This window comes from Mobula hypostoma, unplaced genomic scaffold (assembly GCF_963921235.1).
Source record: "Mobula hypostoma unplaced genomic scaffold, sMobHyp1.1 scaffold_76, whole genome shotgun sequence".
Taxonomy (NCBI): Eukaryota; Metazoa; Chordata; class Chondrichthyes; order Myliobatiformes; family Myliobatidae; genus Mobula; species Mobula hypostoma.
Window position 1 is genome coordinate 153,180 of NW_026948249.1, and position 22,534 is coordinate 175,713.

Here is a 22,534-nt window from a genome sequence, read left to right on the forward strand (position 1 = left end):
AGAATGGTGGCTGCTCTCCCATCTCAGCCACATGTTTCTGCCCGATCCTCATTTCCTCAATCCCTCCGGTCTCCACACATCTGCCGGCCTCTGTTTTATGTGAGGACGATCACTGAGTCTTCACCGCCCTCTGTGGTGGGGATTTACAGACATTCACCACCCTCGGAGTGGAGACATTTCCCCTCATCTCAGTCCCGGACAGTCCACCCCCTTTTTCAGAGACTGGGATCCCTGGTTCAGCCGGTAATGATGTTGTGCATTTCAATGTGTTCCCCTCTCAGTCCTCGATTCTCTAAATGAAAGGGTTATCACATTTGATCTTTCTTCATACAATGACCCCACCACTCCAGGGATCAGTCTGGTGAATCTTCATTGCACTCTCCATAACAAATACTCTCTAACCTCTTTGTTAATCCTCTATGGGATTAATTTCCATCTTCTGCAGCCCCGTGTTGCCCCAACCACTCACCTCCCACCCCCGTCACTATTTCCACCTTCCCACCTCCCCCCTCACCTGGATCCACCTCTCACTCCCCAGCTCTTGCCCCATCCCCACCCCTCACCTCTTTTCTCTGACTATTTCCCGTCCACTCTCAGTCCGGAGGGAGGGTCTCGGCCTGAAATGTTGACGGTCCATTTCCCTCCACAGATGCTGCCCGACCCACTGAGTTCCTCCGGCAGTTTGTTCTTTGGTCTGTATGACCCGTGTTAGTGTGGGGAGCGGGGTTTTACACCATATTCCAGGTACAGTCTCAACAAAACACAAATAATTGTCACTTTGCCCGGACCATTGGCCCCGCTTGCAGGGCAACAGTCTGCCGGTGTTTGCCCCCCAATGTGGTGAATCCCTCTGCTCGCCACCACCGTGGGCTCAGACATTTCCACAGATGAGCCCCTCCTGTCCCCACCGGGACAAACATCCTGTCCGCCCCCTCTCTCACCGTCTTCATCCTTTCAATAAAATCCCCCTCTCCCTCCCCGGGGAACCGGCATCAAACCGACGGGCCGAGCGGTCTCCTCCTACCTCTCAGCGACACATCAGACTCCGGCCGCAGGAGACGCTTCACAAACGCCCCAACTTCCCTCGGAGGGAAATGGAAATAAATCCGAAAGCGGACATTTACTTTGACGGTTGTCCCGCCGTGACGGAAAGTTCGGGAGACGGTGTCAGCGGGGGTAACGCCCTCTCGGCTGGCCTGCCTCCTCTATTGGTTGGAAGCAGTGATTGACATTGCTTCGCACCAATGGGAATAGCGCAGCTCATGAAACCTCTGTTGACAGCAGTGGGGGAGGGGCTGGTCACGTGATTAGTGGCCCAGCCGTTAAACCGACCAAGCTCGAGCTCACCAGCGCGCGGTGCACAAAAGGCCCCGGATGATCGGTTGAGGTAAGAAGGGATCTCCGGGTTGGGGGTCTCACCGGGCGGGCGTTTTCAACACCGACTTCGGGTAGTTGCTGTGAGCTCCGGACTCCGTGACCCGCAATCCCGGGACAGTCCTGCTCTCTTCCCTCTCTCTCAGCCCCACCATCCGTACACGGGCCCCGGGGAGCTTCCGGCTGATGAGGGAATGGGAACCGATGGATCTCTCAGACAGAGCTGAGCTCCAGCTGTCTAAATGCAAGGATCGGGAACTCGGAGAAAGGGAACAAAATCTTTTACATCAGCTGTTGAGAAAATCACCTTTGTTCTGCCTCCAGTCACAAACAAGAGAAAATCTGCAGATGCTGGAAATCCGAGCAACACACACAAATTGCTGGAGGAACTCAGCATTAGTACTCTTTTCCATAGATGCTGCCTGGCCTGCTGAGTTCCTCCAGCATTTTGTGTCTGTTGCTTGTTCTACCCCCTCTTGTTCTGGACTTTTCTACCCGTGAGAACATGTTTTGTCCCACTCTCTCTGGGGACATAATGATATCAAACACCTTTGTCCTGGGCAACAAGTAGCTTTCACATCACAAATGTGCCAGACTCCAATGAGACAGACTACTGCCCTTCCCTTCATATTCATTGGCATTGCCATCACTGAGTTCACCACCGTCAGTCACCTGGGGGAGGGTTCAGGGGAAATATTTATGTACAATACAGAAACTGGTGTTACCTGTGTGTATTGTGGTGAAGCAAAAGTTGCTGGAGAATTTGCAAGTGGGAAGAAGTGGAGTGTTATTTGGAAATCTGACCTTTTTAAGCATCATTTAGCAAGCAAATCACATATGGATGGTGTGGAACAGCTGTGGAGAGAAAATCCTTCATTACCCACTATAGGCCTACTATACAGGTTGTGTGAGAGTGCAGATGAACTTGAGCAAACCCAGAGGACATCAAAGTTCTTATTGACAGTGATTTGCTAGCTGTTAAAATGAATGGCTCTCTATTTAAAGTTCACTCTGCCCATGTTGTCACCGGGTTAAAAAATGCACAGGAAAAGCTTTATGTGCACACTGGTCATTACAAATTAGAGGGGACATTGGTGGGAAGGTGGGGAGACCTCCAGTGTCCCTGATGCTCTCACCTACAAGATGTACATCCAGCTGCAACTTGTAACCCTGCACTTTAAGGAGTTTGAACTTGAAATGGATGAATTCCAGATCATCCAGGAGCTGGAGGGGGTGATAGATATGACATGAAGAGAGGTGAATTACACTCAAGGTGCAGGACACAGGAAACTGGGTGAGAGTCAGGAAGGGGAATGAAATTAAATAGCCATCACAGAGTACTCTTGTGTCCATCCCACACAACAACAGATGGACCACTTTAGAAACTGTTGGGGGGATTACCTGGCAGAGGAAAGTCAAAGGGGTGATAGGGGATTGGTTAGTGAGGGGAACAGAACAAGAGGGGTCTAATATCCCAGTGGTAAGGCTCGCTAGTGCTAGTGTGGGGGGAGGGGTGATGTGGTTAAAATAAGTTGTAGGGGATTTGGGAGATAGAATGACAGAACAGATAGTGGAGAGGGTGAATTGAATTGAATTGACTTTATTACATACGTCCTTCATATACATGAGAACTAGATATCTTTATGTTACATCTCTGTCTAAATGTACAATGTGTAATTTATAGTAATTTATAATAAATAGTTTGTACATAGGACAGTCAATATAACATAGAAATGCAATTGTATCAGCATGAATTAATCAGTCTGATGGCCTGGTAGAAGATGATGTCCCGGAGCCTGTCGGTCTTTTTGCCGTGTACCGTTTCCTGGATGGTAGCAGCAGGAACAGGTTGTGGTGAATCGGGTCCCCAATATCCTTTGGGCCCTTTTTCACCCAGAGGGTTGTGGTTCTGTGGATTGCTCTGCCTCAGAAAGCAGCGGAGGCCAATTCTCTGGATTCTTTCAAAAAAGAGTTAGATAGAGCTCTTAAAGATAGCAGAGTGAAGGGATATGGGGAGAAGGCAGGAAAAGGGTACTGATTGTGGATGATCAGCCATGATCACAGTGAAAGGTGGTGCTGGCTCGAAGGGCTGAATGGCCTACTCCTGCACCTATTGTCTGTTGTCTACACACCTATCCCTGTAAGTGTCCTGAATAGTGGGAAGTTCACATCTACAGATGAGCTGGGCTGTCCGCACCACTCTCTGCAGGTTCCTGCGATTAAGGGAAGTACAGATCCCATACCAGGCAGTGATGCAGCCAGTCAGGATGCTCTCAATTGTGTTCCTGTAGAAAGTTCTTAGGATTTGGGACCCCATCCCAAACTTCTTCAACCATCTGAGGTGAAAGAGGTGCTGTTGTGCTCTTTTCCCAACACAGCCGGTATGTACAGACCATGTGAGATCCTCGGTGATATTTATGCCGAGGAACTTAAAGCTGTTCATTGTCTCAACCCCAGATCCATTGATGTCAATACGGGTTTGCCTGTCTCCATTCCTCCTGTCGTCCACAATCAGCTCCTTTGTTTTTTTTCAGATTAGATTAGATTCAACTTTATTGTCATTGTGCCAAGTACAGATACAAAGCCAATGAAATGCAGTTAGCATCTGACCAGAAATGCAAAGAATAGTGTTATTTACAAAATAACTGAGAATAAAAAGTAAGTGCTACAGCACACAAATATACAAGTACTGAGACAGTACAATACGGGTGCAGTACTGCTTAGCGCTGTGATGTGAGGTTCAGCAGGGTTACAGCCTCAGGGAAGAAGCTCTTCCTGTGCCTGCTGGTGTGGGAGCGGAGGCTCCTGTAGCACCTACCGGATGGAAGGAGAGTAAAAAGTCCATGGTTAGGGTGAGATGCATCCTTGATAATGCATTTCACCCTGCCTGGGCAGCGTTTATGGTGGATGTTCTCAATGGTGGACAATTAGGTGCCGATAATCCGCTGGGCAGTTTTCACCACACGGTGGAGTGCTTTGTTGTCCGAAACGGGACAATTGCCATACCACACTGAGATGCAGTTGGTGAGTATGCTCTCAATGGTACAGCGTTAAAAGTCCGTCAGCACCCTGGGACAGAGGTGAGCTTTATTGATACTCTGCAGGAAGTAAAGGCGCTGTTGCACCTTTTTGATCAGGATGGAGGAGTTCAGGGACCGGGTGAGATCCTCGGAAATGTGGACACCAAGGAATTTGAAGCTTGATACACGCTCCACTACAGTTCCGTTGTTGTAGATTGCGAGTGTGGCTCCTAGCATGCCTGAAGTCCACAATGATCTCCTTGGTCTTCTGGGTGTTAAGGGCCAGGTTGTTGTCCGCACACCATGCGGCCAGGTGCTGGACCTCGTCCCTGTAGGCCATCGCGTCATCCCCTCTGATCAGGCCAACCACCATGGTGTCATCTGCGAACTTGATTATGGAGTTAGAACCATGTACAGGAACGCAGTCATAGGTGAAAAGGGAGTACAGAAGAGGGCTCAGCACACAGCCTTGAGGCACGCCGGTGTTCAGGGTGAGAGTGGAGGAGGAGAGGTTGTCTAACTTAACTGATTGGGGTCTGTTAGTCTGACAGTCCAAGGTCCAGTTGCAGAGGGATGAGCTGATACCAAGCTGGTGAAGTTTGGTGATCAGCTTGAAGGGGCTTACAGAATTGAATGTCGAACTAAAGTCAATGAACAGCATTCTGACGTAGGAGTTGGGGCTGTCCAGGTGGGTCGGGGCAGAGTGAAGTGCCGTGGAAATGGCGTCCTCTGTTGACCTGTTGGTGCGATCGGCAAATTGATGGGGGTCCAGGGTAGTAGGCAGACAGGATTTCAGATGTGATAGAACCAGTCTCTCAAAGCACTTTGCAATGATGGGGGTGAGTGCAACTGGACGGAAGTCATTCAGGCTCGTGGCAGTGGAATGCTTCGGTACTGGCATGATGATGGCGATCTTGAAGCTTGTGGGGACAAAACCCTGGGAGAGGGATGGATTAAAAATGTCTGTGAAGACCCCGGCCAACTGCCCTGCACAGACTCTGAGCACATGGCCAGGTATTCCATCCGGACCAGCTGCCTTCCGTACATTCACCCTGCTCAGGGTGGCACAAACATCGGAGGTGGAAAGTGAGAGAGACAGTTCACCAGGTGGGAGATCTGCTTTGAGAGTGACCTCCTTGTTCTCTCGGTCAAAGCGAGTGTAGAAGTAATTGAGCTGATCAGGGAGGGTAGCAGAGCTGGAAGGGGGCACAATACTAGGAGGTTTGAAGTCTGTAATGACCTGTATGCCATGTACATGGGCCAGGGGTCTGAGGAGTTGAAATGCTCCTTGATTCTCTATTTGTATATGTGTTTAGCCTGAGAGATTCCCCTCCTCAGGTTGGCCCTGCCTGAGGTGTAACCCTCCCGGTCTCCAGACCTGAAGGCTGAATCTCTGGTTTTGAGTGGGAGGTGAACCTCTCTGTTCATCCATGGTTTCTGATTGGGGAAAACTTTTATTGTTTTAGTGATGTCACTCTATCTACACACTTGTTGATGTGCTCAAGGACAGAGTTGGTATATAAATCAATGTTAATCTGAGAGTCTGTGATGGCATGGGCAGCAAACGTGCTCCAGTCTGTGTGCTGGAATTGGTGCTGAAGAGCAGAGTCAGTCCCCTCCAGCCAGATCTGAATAGTCTTCATTGTGGGTTTCACACGTTTAATGACCCGGCTGTACTTGGGAAGCAGAAACAGTGAACGATGGTCAGATTGTCCCAGGTGGGGGAGGGTAGTGAGTTTGTCAGCATCAGCCACATTTGTGCAGACATGATCTAAGGTTTTATTCCACGTAGTGGTGCGTAATACATTTTGGTAAAATCTTGGAAGCACGTTACAATGATTAAAGTCCCCAGCGGAAATCAAAGCTCCGTCTGGATGCAATGTCTGCAGCTTGCTAATAGCAGCACTGAGGTCTTTCATGGCTACTTTAGCATTAGCATCCAGTGGACCATAAACTGCGACAGTAATGATGCATGTTTTGTGACAATGAGGGGAGGTTGTTTTCTTGACACCAGTCAGATGTTGTTCAGATACCAGATACAGTCAGCAATCAAATGGTTGAGCATGGAGCCTTCTCCTTCCCACCCTCCCGCCACCTTCTTTATTGGGCCTCTGCCCCTACCCTCTTCAGTCCTGACGAAGGGTTATGGCCGGAAATGTTAACTGATCATTTCCACGGATGCTGCCCGACCTGCTGAGTACCTCCAGCGTGTTGTGAATGGTGTGATGAATGTGGTGAGCTGTGTATATCACAATGCAAGAAGCATCGCAGGAAAGCCAGCTGAGCTCAGGACAGGGAATTATGATATTGTAGCCATTATTGGGACTTGGTTGTACCCAACAGTCTGAGGGATTTAGAGGAACAAATTTGTAGAGAGATCGCAGACCATGCCACAAAACAAAAGTTGATTCAGAAAGTGATTTTAACTTTCTATATATTGACTGGGACTCCCATACTGTAAAAGGACTAGATGGGGTAGAGTTTATCAAATGTGCCCTTAATCTGTTCATAGAATTCCCGACGTAGAAGTGTGCAATAAGCTGATGATCCAGGGCTGGTGACAGAAATTAGTGATCATAATGCCATGAGATTCAAAGCAAATGTGGAAAAAAGAGAGCTCTGGACCACGGGTTGAGATTCTAAATTGGAGAAAGGTCAATTTTGATGGTATCAGAAAGGATCTGACAAGTGTGGTTTGGGACAGGCTGTTTTCTGGCAAAGAAGTACTTGGTAAGTGGGAGGCATTCAGAAGTGAAATTTTGAGGGTGTAGAGTTTGTATGTGCCTGCAAAATAAAAGTTGAAAGTTAACTGGTGCAGGGAACCTTGGTTTTCAAGAGATATTGAGGCCCCGGATATTTTGTTCCTCTAAATGCCTCAGACTGTTGGGTGCTAACAGGACTCGATAATGACTACAATATCATAATTCCACCCTCTGAGCTCATCTGACTTTTTTTAGTCGTCTTCAGTTGGTTTCAAAAGGCTTCCCAATCATTTTTGCCCTTTTGTTTGCCCTCTCTTTGGCTTTTATGTTGGCTTTGGCTTCTCATTTCAACCACGGTTGTGTCCTCCTGCCTTTCCAATGTTTCCACATCTTTCACATCACTGAGCTCCCAAATTGCTCCCAGAAACTCCAGCCATCGCTGCTCCATTGTCACTCCCAACTTTTCCCTTCCAAACAAGTTTGGGCAGCTTCTGTGTCATAGAAACATGGAGAAGTTCAGTATTGAAACAGGCTATTTGGCCCATCTGGTCAATGCTGAAAAAACATTTAACTTTTACGCTGTCTAATGCAACTACCTGCACTGGGACCATCGCCCTCCATACCCCTACCATCCAGGCTCCCATCCAGACTTCTTTTAAATGGTGAAACCGAGTTCATATTCATCACTTGTGCTGACATCTCATTCCACACACTCACGACCATTGCAGGAAAGAGCTTTTCCAAATATTCCCATTAAATTTTCACCTTCCCCACTTACCCATGACCTCTGGTTATCATCCCACGCAACCTCAGTGGAAAAAGCTGCTTGCATTTACCCTATGTATACCCTCATAATTTTATATACTTCTAACAAATCCTCAAAGCAATGTATAATTTCCGTGTTTATGTTTAAAGCCTTTTTTAGGTGTATAAGATGATAAGGGGCATTGATCATGTCAATAGCCAGAGGTTTTTTCCCAGGGCTTAAATGGCTAACACGAGAAGACATAGTTTTAAGGTGCTTGGAAATAGATATCAAGGGGATGTCAGAGGTAAGTTTTTTTACACAGAGAGTGGTGGATGCGTGGAATGGACTGCCGGCTCTTTGAGTGAGAGTGTTTCAGTTAGTGTTGTGCCAGGATTCCATACAGCTCAGTGAGAACAGGGAATAATACTAATGGAGAGAGTCAGACTGAGCCAGGTCACAGATTGGAGATGGCAGAAATGCCCCATTCTTATAGAGGCAGGAAGAACATAAGAGAATTTGATGGTCATTCCAGATACCAGCACTGTGCCCAGTTAGAAGATGATTTCTCTCTCCAACTTGGGTTGAACTTCACTAGAACAGTGTGATGCCAGATCAAGGGATCTCATCTGAAATGTTGTCCTACACCCATTGATGGATTTTGTAAATCTTTTTACAGGGTAAAAACGAAAACAAATTTGTCTCCAGGAATCTCGAACACAACACACCAGTTTTGCTGTCTCTGTCCAGATATTTAAAAAGTGGAGCAAGGGATTCACTCCATCTTCCTTCCTGCTCAGACTGTGGGGAGAGATTCACTTGATCATCTGACTGACTGGCATGTCCCTCATTTTACACAGGGGAGAGGCCGTTCACCTGATCAGACAGTGGGAATGGATTCACTCCATCATCTCAATTGAAGGTACATCAGCAAGTTTACATTGAGACAAGGCCATTCACCTGTTCTATGTGTGAGATGGGATTTAGTCAGTAATCCCACCGGTGGACACACCAGTCAGTTCACACTGGGCAGAGGCGGGTCATCTGCTGAATTGTGGGGAAAAATTCACTGGGTCATCCGACCTAATGGCTCACCAGCGAGTTCACACCAGGGAGAGGCCGTTCACCTGCTCAGACTGCGGGAAGGGATTCAGTCGGTCATCCGACCTGCTGGTTCACAAGTCAGTTCACACTGGGGAGTGGGCATTCACCTGCTCATTGTGGGAAGGGATTCACTTTCTCATCGCAACTGAAGGTACATCAGCGAATTCACACTGGGGAGAGGCCGTTCACCTGCTCAGACTGTGGGAAGGGATTTGCTCGATCATCTGATCTACAGATACATCAGCGAGTTCACACTGGGGAGAGGCCGTTCACCTGCTCAGACTGTGGGAAGGGATTCACTTCGTCATCTCAACTGAAGGAACATCAGCGAGTTCACACTGGGGAGAGGCCGTTCACCTGCTCAGATTGTGGGAAGGGATTCACTTTCTCATCTCAACTGAAGGTACATCAGCGAATTCACACTGGGGAGAGGCCGTTCACCTGCTCAGACTGTGGGAAGGGATTTGCTCGATCATCTGATCTACAGATACATCAGCGAGTTCACACTGGGGAGAGGCCGTTCACCTGCTCAGACTGTGGGAAGGGATTCACTTCGTCATCTCAACTGAAGGAACATCAGCGAGTTCACACTGGGGAGAGGCCGTTCACCTGCTCAGACTGTGGGAAGGGATTCACTTCGTCATCTCAACTGAAGGTACATCAGCGACTTCACACTGGGGAGAGGCCGTTCACCTGCTCAGTCTGTAGGAAGGGATTCACTCAGTCATCTCATCTGCAGATACATGAGCGAGTTCACACAGGGAAGAGGCCGTTCACCTGCTCAGACTGTGGGAAGGGATTCACTCAGTCATCCACCCTACTGAAACACCAGCGAGTTCACACTGGGGAGAGGCCATTCACCTGCTCAGTGTGTGGGAAGGGATTCACTCGATCATCTGATCTACAGAGACACCAGCGAGTTCACACTGGCGAGAGGCCATTCACCTGCTCAGACTGTGGGAAGGGATTCACTTGGTCATCTCAACTGAAGGTGCATCAGAGAGTTCACACTGGAGAGAGGCCATTCACCTGCTCAGACAGTGGGAAGGGATTTACTCAGGCATCTAACCTACTGAGAAACCAGTCAGTTCACACTGGGTAATGGCCATTCACATGTGCAGTCTGTGGGAAGGGATTCACACAGTTAGCTAGCCTACAAGCACACTAGTCAGTTCACACGAGAGAGCAGCCATTCACTTGCTCAGTCTGAGGGGAAGGGGTTCATTTGCTCATCTCAGCTGATGGTAAATCAGTGAGTTCACAGTGGAGAGAGGCCATTCACCTGCTCAGAATGGGTAAGGGATTCACTCAGTCATCCACACTACTGAAAGACCAGTCAGTTCACACTGGGGAGAGTCCATTCACCTGCTCAGTGTGTGGGAAAGGATTCACTTGATCATCGGATCTACAGATACATCAGCGAGTTCACACTGGGGAGAGGCCGTTCACCTGCTCAGTCTGTGGGAAGGGATTCACACAGTTAGCTAGCCTACAAGCACACCAGTCAGTTCACACTGGGGAGAGGCCATTCACCTGCTCGGTGTGAGAAAGAATTCACTTGGTTGTCCAACCTACAGAGACACCCACGAGTTCATATAACCATATAACAATTACAGCATGGAAATAGGCCATCTCGGCCCTTCTAGTCCGTGCCGAACTCTTACTGTCATTTAGTCACATCTACCTGCATCTGCCCTCCATTCCTTTCCTGTCCATATACCGAACCAATTTTTTTTTAAATGACAAAATCGAATCTGCCTCTACCAGTTCTACTGGAAGCTCATTCCACACAGCTACCATTCTCGGAGTAAATAAGTTCCCCCTCGTGTTACCCCTAAACTTTTGCCCCTTAACTCTCAACTAATGTCCAGTTGTTTGAATCTCCCCTACTCTCAATGGAAAAAGCCTATCCATGTCAACTCTATCTATCCCCCTCATAATTTTAAATACCTCTATCAAGTCCCCCCTCAACCTTCTACGCTCCAAAGAATAAAGACCTGACTTGTTCAACCTTTCTCTGTAACTCAGGTGCTGAAACCCAGGGAACATTCTAGGAAATCTCCTCTGTACTCTCTCTACTTTGTTGACATCTTTCCTGTAATTTGGTGACCAGAACCGTACACAATACTACAAATTTGGCCTTACCAATGCATTGTACAATTTTAACATTACATCCCAACTCCTGTACTCAATGCTCTGATTTATAATGGCCAGCATACCAAAAGCTTTCTTCACCATCCTATCCACATGAGATTCCGCCTTCAGAGAACTATGCACCATTATTCCTAAACACGAGGAATTATGCAGATGCTGGAAATTCAAGCAACACACATCAAAGTTGCTGGTGAATGCAGCAGGCCAGGCAGCATCTCTAGGAAGAGGTACAGTCGACGTTTCAGGCCGAGACCCTTCGTCAGGAAGAGATTTGAGAGTGGGAGGGGGAGGGGGAGATCCAAAATGATAGGAGAAGACAGGAGGGGGAGGGATGGAGCCAAGAGTTGGACAGGTGATTGGCAAAGGGGATATGAGAGGATCATGGGACACGAGGCCTAGGGAGAAAGACAAGTGGGGGGGGGGAGAAACCCAGAGGATGGGCAAGGAGAAAAAGGAGAGTGAGAGAAAGAATGTGTGTATAAAAAAAAATAACGGATGGGGTACGAAGGGAAGGTGGGGCATTAGAGGAAGTTAGAGAAGTCAATGTTCATGCCACCAGTTTGGAGGCTACCCAGACGGAATATAAGGTGTTGTTCCTCCAACCTGAGTGTGGCTTCATCTTACAGTGGAGGAGGCCGTGGATAGACATGTCAGAATTGGAATGGGATGTGCAATTAAAATGTGTGGCCACTGGGAGATTCTGCTTTCTCTGGCGGACAGAGCGTAGGTGTTCAGCAAAGCGGTCTCCCAGTCTGCGTCGGGTCTCGCCAATATATAGAAGGTCACATCGGGAGCACCGGACGCAGTACATCACCCCAGCCGACTGACAGGTGAAGTGTCGCCTCACCTGTAAGGACTGTCTGGAGCCCTGAATGGTGGTAAGGGAGGAAGTGTAAGGGCATGTGTAGTACTTGTTCTGCTTACAAAGATAAGTGCCAGGAGGGAGATCAGTGGGGAGGGATGGGGGGAATGAATGGACAAGGGAGTCACGTAGGGAGCGATCCCTGCAGAATGCAGGGAGGGGGGAGGGAAAGATGTGCTTAGTGGTTGGATCCCGTTGGAGGTGGCGGAAGTTACGGAGAATAATATGTTGGGCCCGGAGGCTGGTGGGGTGGTAGGTGAGGACCGGGGAACCCTATTCCTACTGGGGCAGTGGGAGGATCGAGTGAGAGCAGATGTGCGTGAAATGGGGGAGTTACGTTTGAGAGCAGAGTTGATAGTGGAGGAAGGGAAGCCCCTTTCTTTAAAAAAGGAGGACATCTCCCTCGTCCTAGAATGAAAACCCTCATCCTGAGAGCAGATGCGGTGGCGACAGAGGAATTGCGAGAATGGGATGGCATTTTTGCAAGAAACAGGGTTGGAAGAGGAATAGTCCAGATAGCTGTGAGAATCAGTAGGCTTATAGTAGACATCAGTGGATAAGCTGTCTCCAGAGATAGAGACAGAAAGATCTAGAAAGGGGAGGAAGGTGTTGGAAATGGACCAGGTAAACTTGAGGGCAGGGTGAAAGTTGGAGGCAAAGTTAATAAAGTCAACGAGCTCAGCATGCGTGCAGGAAGCAGCGCCAATGCAGTCGTCGATGTAGCGAAGGAAAAGTGGGGGACAGATACCAGAATAGGTGTGGAACATAGACTGTCCCACAAAGCCAACAAAAAGGCAGGCAGAGCTAGGACCCATATGGGTACCCATAGCTACACCTTTAGTTTGGAGGAAGTGGGAGGAGCCAAAGGAGAAATTATTAAGTGTAAGGATTAATTTCGCTAGATGGAGCAGAGTGGTGGTAGAGGGGAACTAGTTAGGTCTAGAATCCAAAAAGAAGTGGAGAGCTTTGAGACCTTCCTGATGGGGGATGGAAGTATATAGGGACTGGACATCCATGGTGAAAATAAAGCAGTGGGGGCCAGGGAATTTAAAATCATCGAAAAGTTTAAGAGCGTGAGAAGTGTCATTAACATAGGTAGGAAGGGATTGAACAAAGGGGGATAAAACCGTGTAGAGGTATGCAGAATCGAGTTTGCTGGGGCAGGAGCAAGCTGAGACAATAGGTCTGCCAGGGCAGGCAGGTTTGTGGATCTTGGGTAGGAGGTAGAAACAGGAAGTGCGAGGTTTGGGAACTATATGGTTGGTAGCAGTGGATGGGAGATCCCCTGAGCAGATGAAGCCAGTGATGGTGTGGGAGACAATGGCCTGGTTCTCCTTAGTGGGGTCACGATGGAGGGGTAAATAAGAGGAGGTATCTGTGAGTTGTTGCTGTGCCTCGGCATGGTAGAGGTCAGTACGCCAGACTACAACAGCACCCCCCTTATCGGCGGGTTTAATAGTAAGTTTAGGATTAGTGCGGAGGGAGTGGAGAGCAGAGCATTCCGAAGGAGTGAGGTTGGAATGGGAACAGGGTGCGGTGAAGTCGAGACGATTGATGTCCCGTTGGCAGTTAGCGATAAAGAGATCCAGAGCGGGGTGTCCATGAAGAGGAGGAGGGTTGAAGACGGGAGAAGGGGTCATCGGTGGGCGTGGAAGAGTCCTTGCCGAAGAAGTAGGCTCGGAGACGCAGACGGCGAAAGAAGAGTTCTGCATCATGGCGAACACCTACGCTCTGTCCGCCAGAGAAAGCAGGATCTCCCAGTGGCCACACATTTTAATTCCACATCCCATTCCCATTCTGACATGTCTATCCACGGCCTCCTCTACTGTAAAGATGAAACCACACTCAGGTTGGAGGAACAACACCTTATATTCCGTCTGGGTAGCCTCCAACTTGATGGCACGAATGTTGATTTCTCTAACTTCCGCTGATGGCCCACCTCCCCCTCGTACCCCATCCGTTATTTATTTATATACACACATTCTTTCTCTCACTCTCAGTTTTCTCCCTCTGACTATACCTCTTGCCCATCCTCTGGGATCCTCCCCCCCCCCACCCCCCGCTTGTCTTTCTCCCGGGGCCTTCTGTCCCATGATCCTCTCGTATCACCTTTGCCAATCATCTGTCCAGCTCTTGGCTCCATCCCTCCCCCTCCTGTCTTCTCCTATCATTTTGGATCTCCCCCTCCCACTTTCAAATCTCTTACTATCTCTTCTTTCAGTTAGTCCTGACGAAGGGTCTCGGCCTGAAACGTCGACTGTACCTCTTCCTAGAGATGCTGCCTGGCCTACTGTGTTCACCAGCAACTTTGATGTGTGTTGCTTGAATTTCCAGCATCTGCAGAATTCCTGTTGTTGACAAACGCCGCAATGCTAGTGCAGCCCAGAACGGACGTTCCTACTGCCCTCACGCTGGACGCATCCAACACAGCAGTCGGTGGAGTGCTGGAACAACTCATCGGGGGTCGCTCGCAACCCCTGGCGTTCTTCAGCAAACACCTACGACCACCCGAACTCAAATACAGTGCTTTCAACCGGGAGCTATTGGCATTTTTCCTGGCAATCCGGCATTTCAGATACTTCTTAGAAGGTAAGCCCTTCACCGCGTTCACAGACCACAATCTGCTTACCTTTGCGTTTACTGAGGTGTCCGATCCCTGGTCTTCCCGCTAGCAGTGACATCTGTCCTACATCTCCGAATACACGACGGACATCCAGCACGTCTCGGGAAAAGACAACGTCGTGGCGGACGCACTATCCAGACCTACCAAATAGGCCCTGTCCCAGGGGGTGGACTATGCAGCACTGGTGGATGCACAGCAGGCAGACGATGAGATCCCTAGTCACAGAACTGCGGTCTCCGATTTGCAGCTCTAAGACCTCCCCGTAGGCCCAGGTGAGAGGACCCTCCTGTGTAACGTAGCTACCGGCCAACCCCACCCCATCGTCCCGGCAGCCTGGCGCCGGCGGATTTTCGAATCCATTCACAACTTAGCGCACCCCTCCATCAGGACAACCGTCCGGCTGGTCTCCAACAGGTTCGTGTGGCATGGACTGTGTAAACAGGTCAGTGAATGGGCCAAAACGTGTATGCAGTGCCAAACGGCCAAGGTGCAGCGGCACACCAAGGCTCCGCCGCAGCGGTTCGAACCCACCCGCCGGAGGTTCGACCACATCCATGTGGATATCGTGGAGCCCCTGCCAGTGTCATGAGGAGCGCGGTACCTCCTAACTATGATAGACCGGTTCACCAGATGGCCAGAGGCAGTCCCGCTCACCGACACCACCTCCGAATCCTGCGTCCGAGCACTGATTGCAACCTGGGTAGCACGCTTCGGGGTACCGGCCCACATTACCTCCGACAGGGGCGCCCAGTTCACCTCCAGCCTGTGGTCGGCTATGGCCAGCCTTTTAGGATCACAGCTACACCACACAACTGCCTACCACCCACAGTCGAACGGACTAGTGGAGCGTTTCCACCATCACCTGAAATCGGCTCTCATGGCCTGCCTGGAAGGGCCTAACTGGGTGGACGAACTTCCCTGGGTCCTGCTTGGAATCCGCACTGCACCCAAGGAGGATCTGCACACCTCGTCGGCCGAGTTGGTGTACGGCGCACCCCTGGTAGACCCAGGAGAGTTCATACCAGCCCCAAGGGGGCAAGAGGAAGAACCCACAGCAGTCCTGGACAGACTACGTGAGAGGCTCAGTAACCTGGCCCCCATACCCACTTCACAGCACGTACAGAGCCCGACCAGCGTACCCAAAGACCTGCAGAACTGTAAGTTTCTTTTTGTACGACGGTGCGGACACCGGGCACTGCTACAGCGGCCCTACAAGGGGCCGTTTAAGGTGAACAGGAACAATGGGTCCACGTTCGTGCTGGACGTTGGGGGGAGAGAGGAGGTTTTCACGGTGGACGGACTCAAACCGGCCCATGTGGACTTGGCGCAGCCAGTCCAGGCTCAGGCACCGTGGCGCAGGGGAAGACCTCGCAAACAGAGGTCGATCCAGACTGTGGACACTGGGGGATGTATCGCCAGTTCTGGGGGCGGGGGGTGGGTTATGTGGCGACCCACTTTCTAGCACACACGAACCGGCGCACGCCGGCAGAGAGGCCGGCCCCAAAAGGTGCGCCAGGCCATCTTCAGCAGCAGGGGGGAAATCCCGCACGCGGAAAGGGTCTGCGATTATGCAGTCCCCACAGCAGTCCCACCCAGGGAGGGCGGGAACAGGAAGGCTTTAAAGCAGGCCGCGAAGTTTGAATAAATTTCTTTTATCACAACTCTAACTCACTGACTACGTGTGGTTTTTTTTTAGCGCTGTGTGCAGCACACCACTACAATATAATATTTTCGAGTCTGCGAGCCAATACTTTGGATAAAATTTTAGTATCGAAACTGAGTAAAGAGATAGGTCTATATGAAGAACATTCAGTCGGATTCTTATTCTTTTTGAGAATGAGTGAAATGGAAGCTTCGTAAAAAGACTGCGGTAGTCTTCCTACCTTAAAGGAATCTGTAAGGGTAGAACATAAGTGTGGTATAAGCAAGGAGGAAAAAGCCTTATTAAACTCTTCAGAGAATCCACGGGTCCTGGGGATTTCCCGGAATGCAATTCTCAAATAGCCTGAGCAATTTCCTCCTGGGAAATAGGTTGATCCAATTGCCTACGATCATCTAACGAAAAATTAGGGATATTTAATTGATCTAAAAATTATTCATTGCAATATTATCATTAACAGTCAGAACTGTACAATTTAGAATAAAATTCCCTAAAAGTGGCATTAATTTCAAGGTGGTCAGTTGTCATGTCCCCATTCATTTTATGTATTTCTTTAATTTGCCGCTTGGCTGAAAATGGCTTCAATTGATTAGCCAGTGGCTTACCAGTTTTATCTCCGTGAATATGAAGTTGACTGAGAGAAGACGGTGGTGTGATGAAGGTGATGAATATTGTTATTTGTCAAGTAGGATGCCGTGCACAATCCTGATTTGATGCAGATGGATGTAAGAAGCAGGGAGGAACATCTGGTGTAGCTTCTGAAATGCCTGTTTCGCTGCCGCTGCTACTGTGCGATCCAAAATCTCCGGAGGGGAAGGCCCCGAATCCTTGGCTTTGCCTGTTGCTTGGCGGCCGGGGCCGGGGTCGAAGCACTCGGCAGAGATGGTGCTCAATGTCGGAGGGCTGGTCGGAGGCTCGACGTTTTCGGACAGACTCAGAGTCGGCTGTGGTCGGGTGCTTCCAGGGTGCTGCATTGGCAAGTTTGCGGCGCTGGAGGTTCATGGCGGGGAGAGTTTCATCCTTCTACCATCTGCGTGAGATGATGGGGCTATCAGGACTTTGAGACTTTTTGTTTACCGTGCCCATGGTCTGCTCTTTATCAAATTATGGTATTGTTTTGCACTGTTGTAACTATGTTATAATTATATGTTTTTTTTCAGTTTTAGTCTTGGTCTGTCTTGTGTTTTCGTAATACCATACTGGAGGAACATTGTATCATTTCTTAATGCATGCATTACTAAATGACAAACGAGGACTGAGTGTCCTCATAATCTAATCTATCTTTTAAAAGTTGGCTTTCAATTGGATACATTAAAAGAAGATTATATTTAGTTTTAGTTTCAATATGTCTCTTATATGTTTCAGAATCAGGAACCAAAGCATATTTATGGTCCAGTTGCTTTAACTGATTGGCTAATTCATTTCTTTCTTTGTTAGCTTTTCTAATGATGGTTGCAGTATAAGAAATAATTTGACCCCGGATGTATGCTTTAAAAGTATCCCATATAATAAGGCTAGACGTCTCTTCCAACGTATTTTATTCAAAAAATTAATTTGATTCTCCATATTTTTTTTAAAATGCTCATCAGATAACAGAGTTAAATTAAATCGCCAAAATCTACTCATGGGGATAGGACCAGGAAGATTTAAAGATAGAATTACAGGAGAGTGGTCAGAGATAACAATCGCTTTATATTCAATTTTTTTTCAAACTAATGGAATCATTTGAATATCAGTAAAAGAAGTCAATCCCGGTATAAGAATGATGGACATGAGAGAAAAAAGAACACGCCCTGTCAGTCGGATGAAGTAAACGCCAAGCATCAACTCTACCACATATAGTTAGAAAAAATTGGATAAACAAAGCTGATTTATTAAGTGTGGCTGGTTTAATAGATGAATGATCTAATACTGGATCTAACCAGCAGTTAAAATCTCCTCCCATCACAAGGGAGTAAGTACACAAATCTGGCAAAAATGAAAACAGATGTTCAAAAAATCCTGGATCATCTACATTGGGGGCCATATACATTAGCCAAAAACAATCAAGTTACTGTCTAAACTCCCTGATACAATAACAAATCAACAACTATTAGGGTCCGAAACAACTTTTTGCTGAATAAAGGAAACTGTTATTACCTACAAAATGCAAAACTCCACGTGATTTTGCATTAAACGAAGAGTGGAATTGCATACCCTTCCACCCAGTAAAAAAACGTAAGCTATCACAGCTGCGTATGTGTGCTTCTTGTAAAAAAAAAGTGCTCTTATTTTTTTAATATAAGCTAACACTTTGTTCCTTTTGATGTGGTGATTCAGCCCTTTCACATTCAAACTAAGTAGGGTAATATTTCAAACCATTTTAAATACCAATCAACATGTAATTAAAAAATCTGGCCCTAAGTTATTAAAACTAGAAAGCAGACCGTAAAGTAAGATATTCAAACAATCATATATATTTTTTTCTTTTTCAATCTTTTTATTAGTATCATAATAATAAACATACCACAGTATTGATACAAAATTATTGGGAATACAGCATCGTAATTTTCATAGTTAAATATAAGCCCAGTTGACACGAGTATTAAATCTCCCTATCATACATGATACAGATGAACAATATAAAACAAAAAAATCTATTAAAAAAATCATGAAAAAGAAAAATAAAACAAACATATACCCCCGAAAAAAAAAACGAACCTAAACAATGTTAATCAACTAAACTAAAAAAAAAAGGCATGGACTGTTTTGTAATGTCGTTAAAAAAAAGGAACCATTAGTGTCGTTGACTCCGTTCCTCTCACCATGTATTACAAAGAAATAAAATAAGTTTGGAAAAGGTCAAGTTACATCATATGAAAGTGCTGAATAAATGGCCTCCAAGTCTTTTCAAATTTAATAGAGGGATCATAAACAACACTTCTAATTTTTTCCAAATTTAAACACAACATAGTTTGAGAAAACCAATGAAATGTGGTGGGAGGATTAATCTCTTTCTAATTCAGCAAAATTGATCTTCTAGCCATTAATGTAAGAAATGCAATCATCCGACGAGCTGAAGGGGTTAAATGACTTGATTCTATCATTTGTAACCCAAAAATGGCAGTAGTAGAGTGTGGTTGCAGATCAATATTCAAAACAGTTGAGATGATATCAAAAATATCTTTCCAATATTTTTTCAACAAAGGACATGACCAAAACATTTGAGTTAGAGAAGCTATCTTGGAGTGACATCTATCACACATAGGATTTATATGAGAATAATAATGAGGTAATTTATTCTAGACATATGAGCCCCATGTACTACTTTAAACTGTATCAACACATGTTTAGCACATATAGAGGATGAGTTAACTAATTGAAGATTTTTTTCCCATTTTTCAATTGGTACAATAATCTTAAGTTCTCTTTCTCAATCAGTCTTAATTTTATTAGATACAACTGGACATATTTTCATAATTATATTATAAATAATTGGTATTACACCTTTCTGTGTAAATCTTTTGTGTAAGGCTTTAAATCTATTTTTTTTTCCAAAATATCCATTGAATATACAAACGTTTGTAAATTCAGGAAGGTAGGGGAAACAGTATTTTTTAAAAATTTTAACCTGTAAATATCCAAAAACGTGAAATCTAGGCAAATTATATTTATTAGATAGTTGTTCAAAAGACATGAAACAATTATCCGAAAATAAATCACAAAATCATACTATACCTTTAATTTTCCAAGCCAAATATGCTTGATCCATAGTAGTGGGTTGAAAAAAGAAATTAGACATAATAGGACTTGCTAAAATAAATTGATTCAACCCAAAACATTTTCAAAATTGAAACCATATATGTAAAGTATATTTAACTATTGGGTTATCCATTTGTTTATACAATTTAGAAAGAGTAAAGGGAAGCAAAGTCCCTAAAATAGAACCCAATGAAAACCCTTGTAAAGATTTACATTCAAGATTCACCCAATGTGGACTTGAAATTGCATCCAAGTCTCATAACCAAAATTTCAAATATTGAATGTTAATTGCCCAGTAGTAAAATCTAAAATTAAGCAAAGCTAAACCCTACCTCCTTTTTAGATTTCTGTAAATGTCTTTTACCTAACCTAGGATTTTTGTTCTGCCATGTATATGAGGAGATTTTGGAATCAACATTATCAAAAAAGAATTTTGGAATAAAAATAGGCACCGCTTGAAATACATATAAAAATTTAGGCAAAATAATCATCTTGATAGCATGATCCGACCGATCAATGATCAAGAAATTGGTGACCATTCAAGTAAGCAAAAATTTAATGTAATCGATTAAAGGTAAAAAAATTAGCTTTAAATAAATCTTTCTGCTTTTTCGTAATTTTATCCCCTAAATATGTAAAAGAGTCAGTAACCAATTTAAACGGTAAACATCCGTCAATAGAAACCTGCATATTTAGGGGAAATAGTTCACTCTTATTAAGGTTCAATTTGTAACCAGAGAAATTACTAAACTGAGCCAAGAGGGATAAAACAACGGGAATACATTTCCCAGGATTAGAGATATATAATAACAAATCATCTGCATATAATAACTTACGTATTTCATTTCCACGGGTAATACCAAAAATGTTAGGTGAGTCTCGGATGCCAATTGCTAAAGGTTCAAGGGCAATATCAAATAATAATGAACTAAGAGGACATCCCTGCCGAGTACCCCGAGATAAATGAAAACAGGAAGATCTTTGATTGTTAGTACAAATACAAACGGAAGCTACAGGGGAATGATATATCAATTTAATCCAAGATATAAATATCGGACTAAAATTACATTTCTCAAACACAGTAACTAAATATAGCCATTCAACTCTGTTGAAAGCTTTCTCAGCATCTAATGAAAGAATACACTCCAGAGTGTTAAATGAGGGAGTATAAACAATATTCATTAACCTCCTAATATTAAAAAAAAGAATAATGATTTTTAATACATCCTGTTTAGTCCAGAGATAATTTGAGGTAGTATCTTTTCTAACTTAGTTACTAATATTTTAGAAAAAAAATTGGAGTCTACATTCAGAAGCGATATCAGTCTGTATGATGCACAATCAGTAGGATCTTTATTCTTTTTAAGAATTGAAGAACTAGAAGCTTCATAAAATGGTTGTGGTAATTTACCTAATCTGATTGCTTCTTTAAATATTCTAGAGAGCCAAGGAGAGAGAACAGAGGAAAATAACTTTAAAAATTCCACTGTAAAACCAGCAGGACCAGGTGTTTTGCCAGAATTCATTGAAGAAATAACAGCTGTTATTTCTTCATCTGTAATAGGAGTTTCTAATGTTAAACATTCTTCGGGTGATAATTTCGGAAAGTTCAATTTCCTTAAAATATCATGCATAGTGTTAGGGTCATGAGGAAAATCAGAATTGTATAAAGACATATAAAATTCTTGAAAAGTTTTGTTTATCTCGTCATGATCAACTGTCAAAGTGTCATCATGTTTACGAATCTTGATAATTTGATGTTTAACCAAAGTAGTTTTCAATTGATTAGCTAATAGTTTACCCGATTTATCACTATGAATATAGAACTCACTTTTAGTTTCCATTAATTGATTTTCAATCGAGGATGTTAATAATAAGTTATGTTCCATTTGAAGTTTGACTCTCTGTTTGTAGAGCTCCTTACTAGGAGCAATAGCATATTTCTTATCAATTTCTTTAATTTTATCAACCAACAAAAATGTTTCATTCTTAATAAGTTTTTTTTAAAACCAACAGAATAAGAAATAATCTGTCCGCGGATATAAGCTTTAAAGGCGTCCCAAACTGTGCCATTGGAAATTTCTTCCGTAATGTTAGTCGATAAAAAGAAATCAATCAGTTCCTTCATAAATTTAACAAAGTCCAGGTCTTGAAGCAAATTGGAATTAAATCGCCATTGCCTATTAGTAGAAGAAGTATCCATTAACTTGATAGAAAGTTTCATTGGAGCATGATCCGAAATGGAGATAATGTCATAATTGCAGTCGATTACAGATGGAATTAGACGAGAGTCAATAAAAAAGTAATCAATTCAAGAATAAGAATGATAAACATGTGAGATGAATGAAAACTCTTTGGCCTTAGGGTGTAGAAATCTCGAACAACCATATATTCAACCCAACACATCTCCCAGAGAGAAATAGGCCCTACCCCCTCCCCCATCCAAAGCGAGAAAGCTGACCAATAGTCAGTGAGCTAAGAAATATATAACAAGACAATATATGAACAGCCAAACTGTAAGCTTAATGAAACCTTACTTTAAATTCATA

At 45.2% G+C, this 22,534-nt stretch overlaps 2 protein-coding genes across 2 annotated transcripts in view; both read left to right on the plus strand.

Moving 5' to 3' along the window:
* The window catches only part of LOC134342171 (zinc finger protein 229-like), a 150,066-nt gene that overhangs the window by 86,359 nt on the left and 41,173 nt on the right, over positions 1-22,534 (plus strand). The window lies entirely within an intron of this gene.
* Positions 8,929-11,259, plus strand: LOC134342174 (zinc finger protein 239-like; the record flags this gene model as incomplete). Its single annotated transcript, XM_063040147.1, has 1 exon — positions 8,929-11,259. A coding segment is annotated over one exon (1,119 nt), but the record flags the coding sequence as incomplete, so codon positions are not given.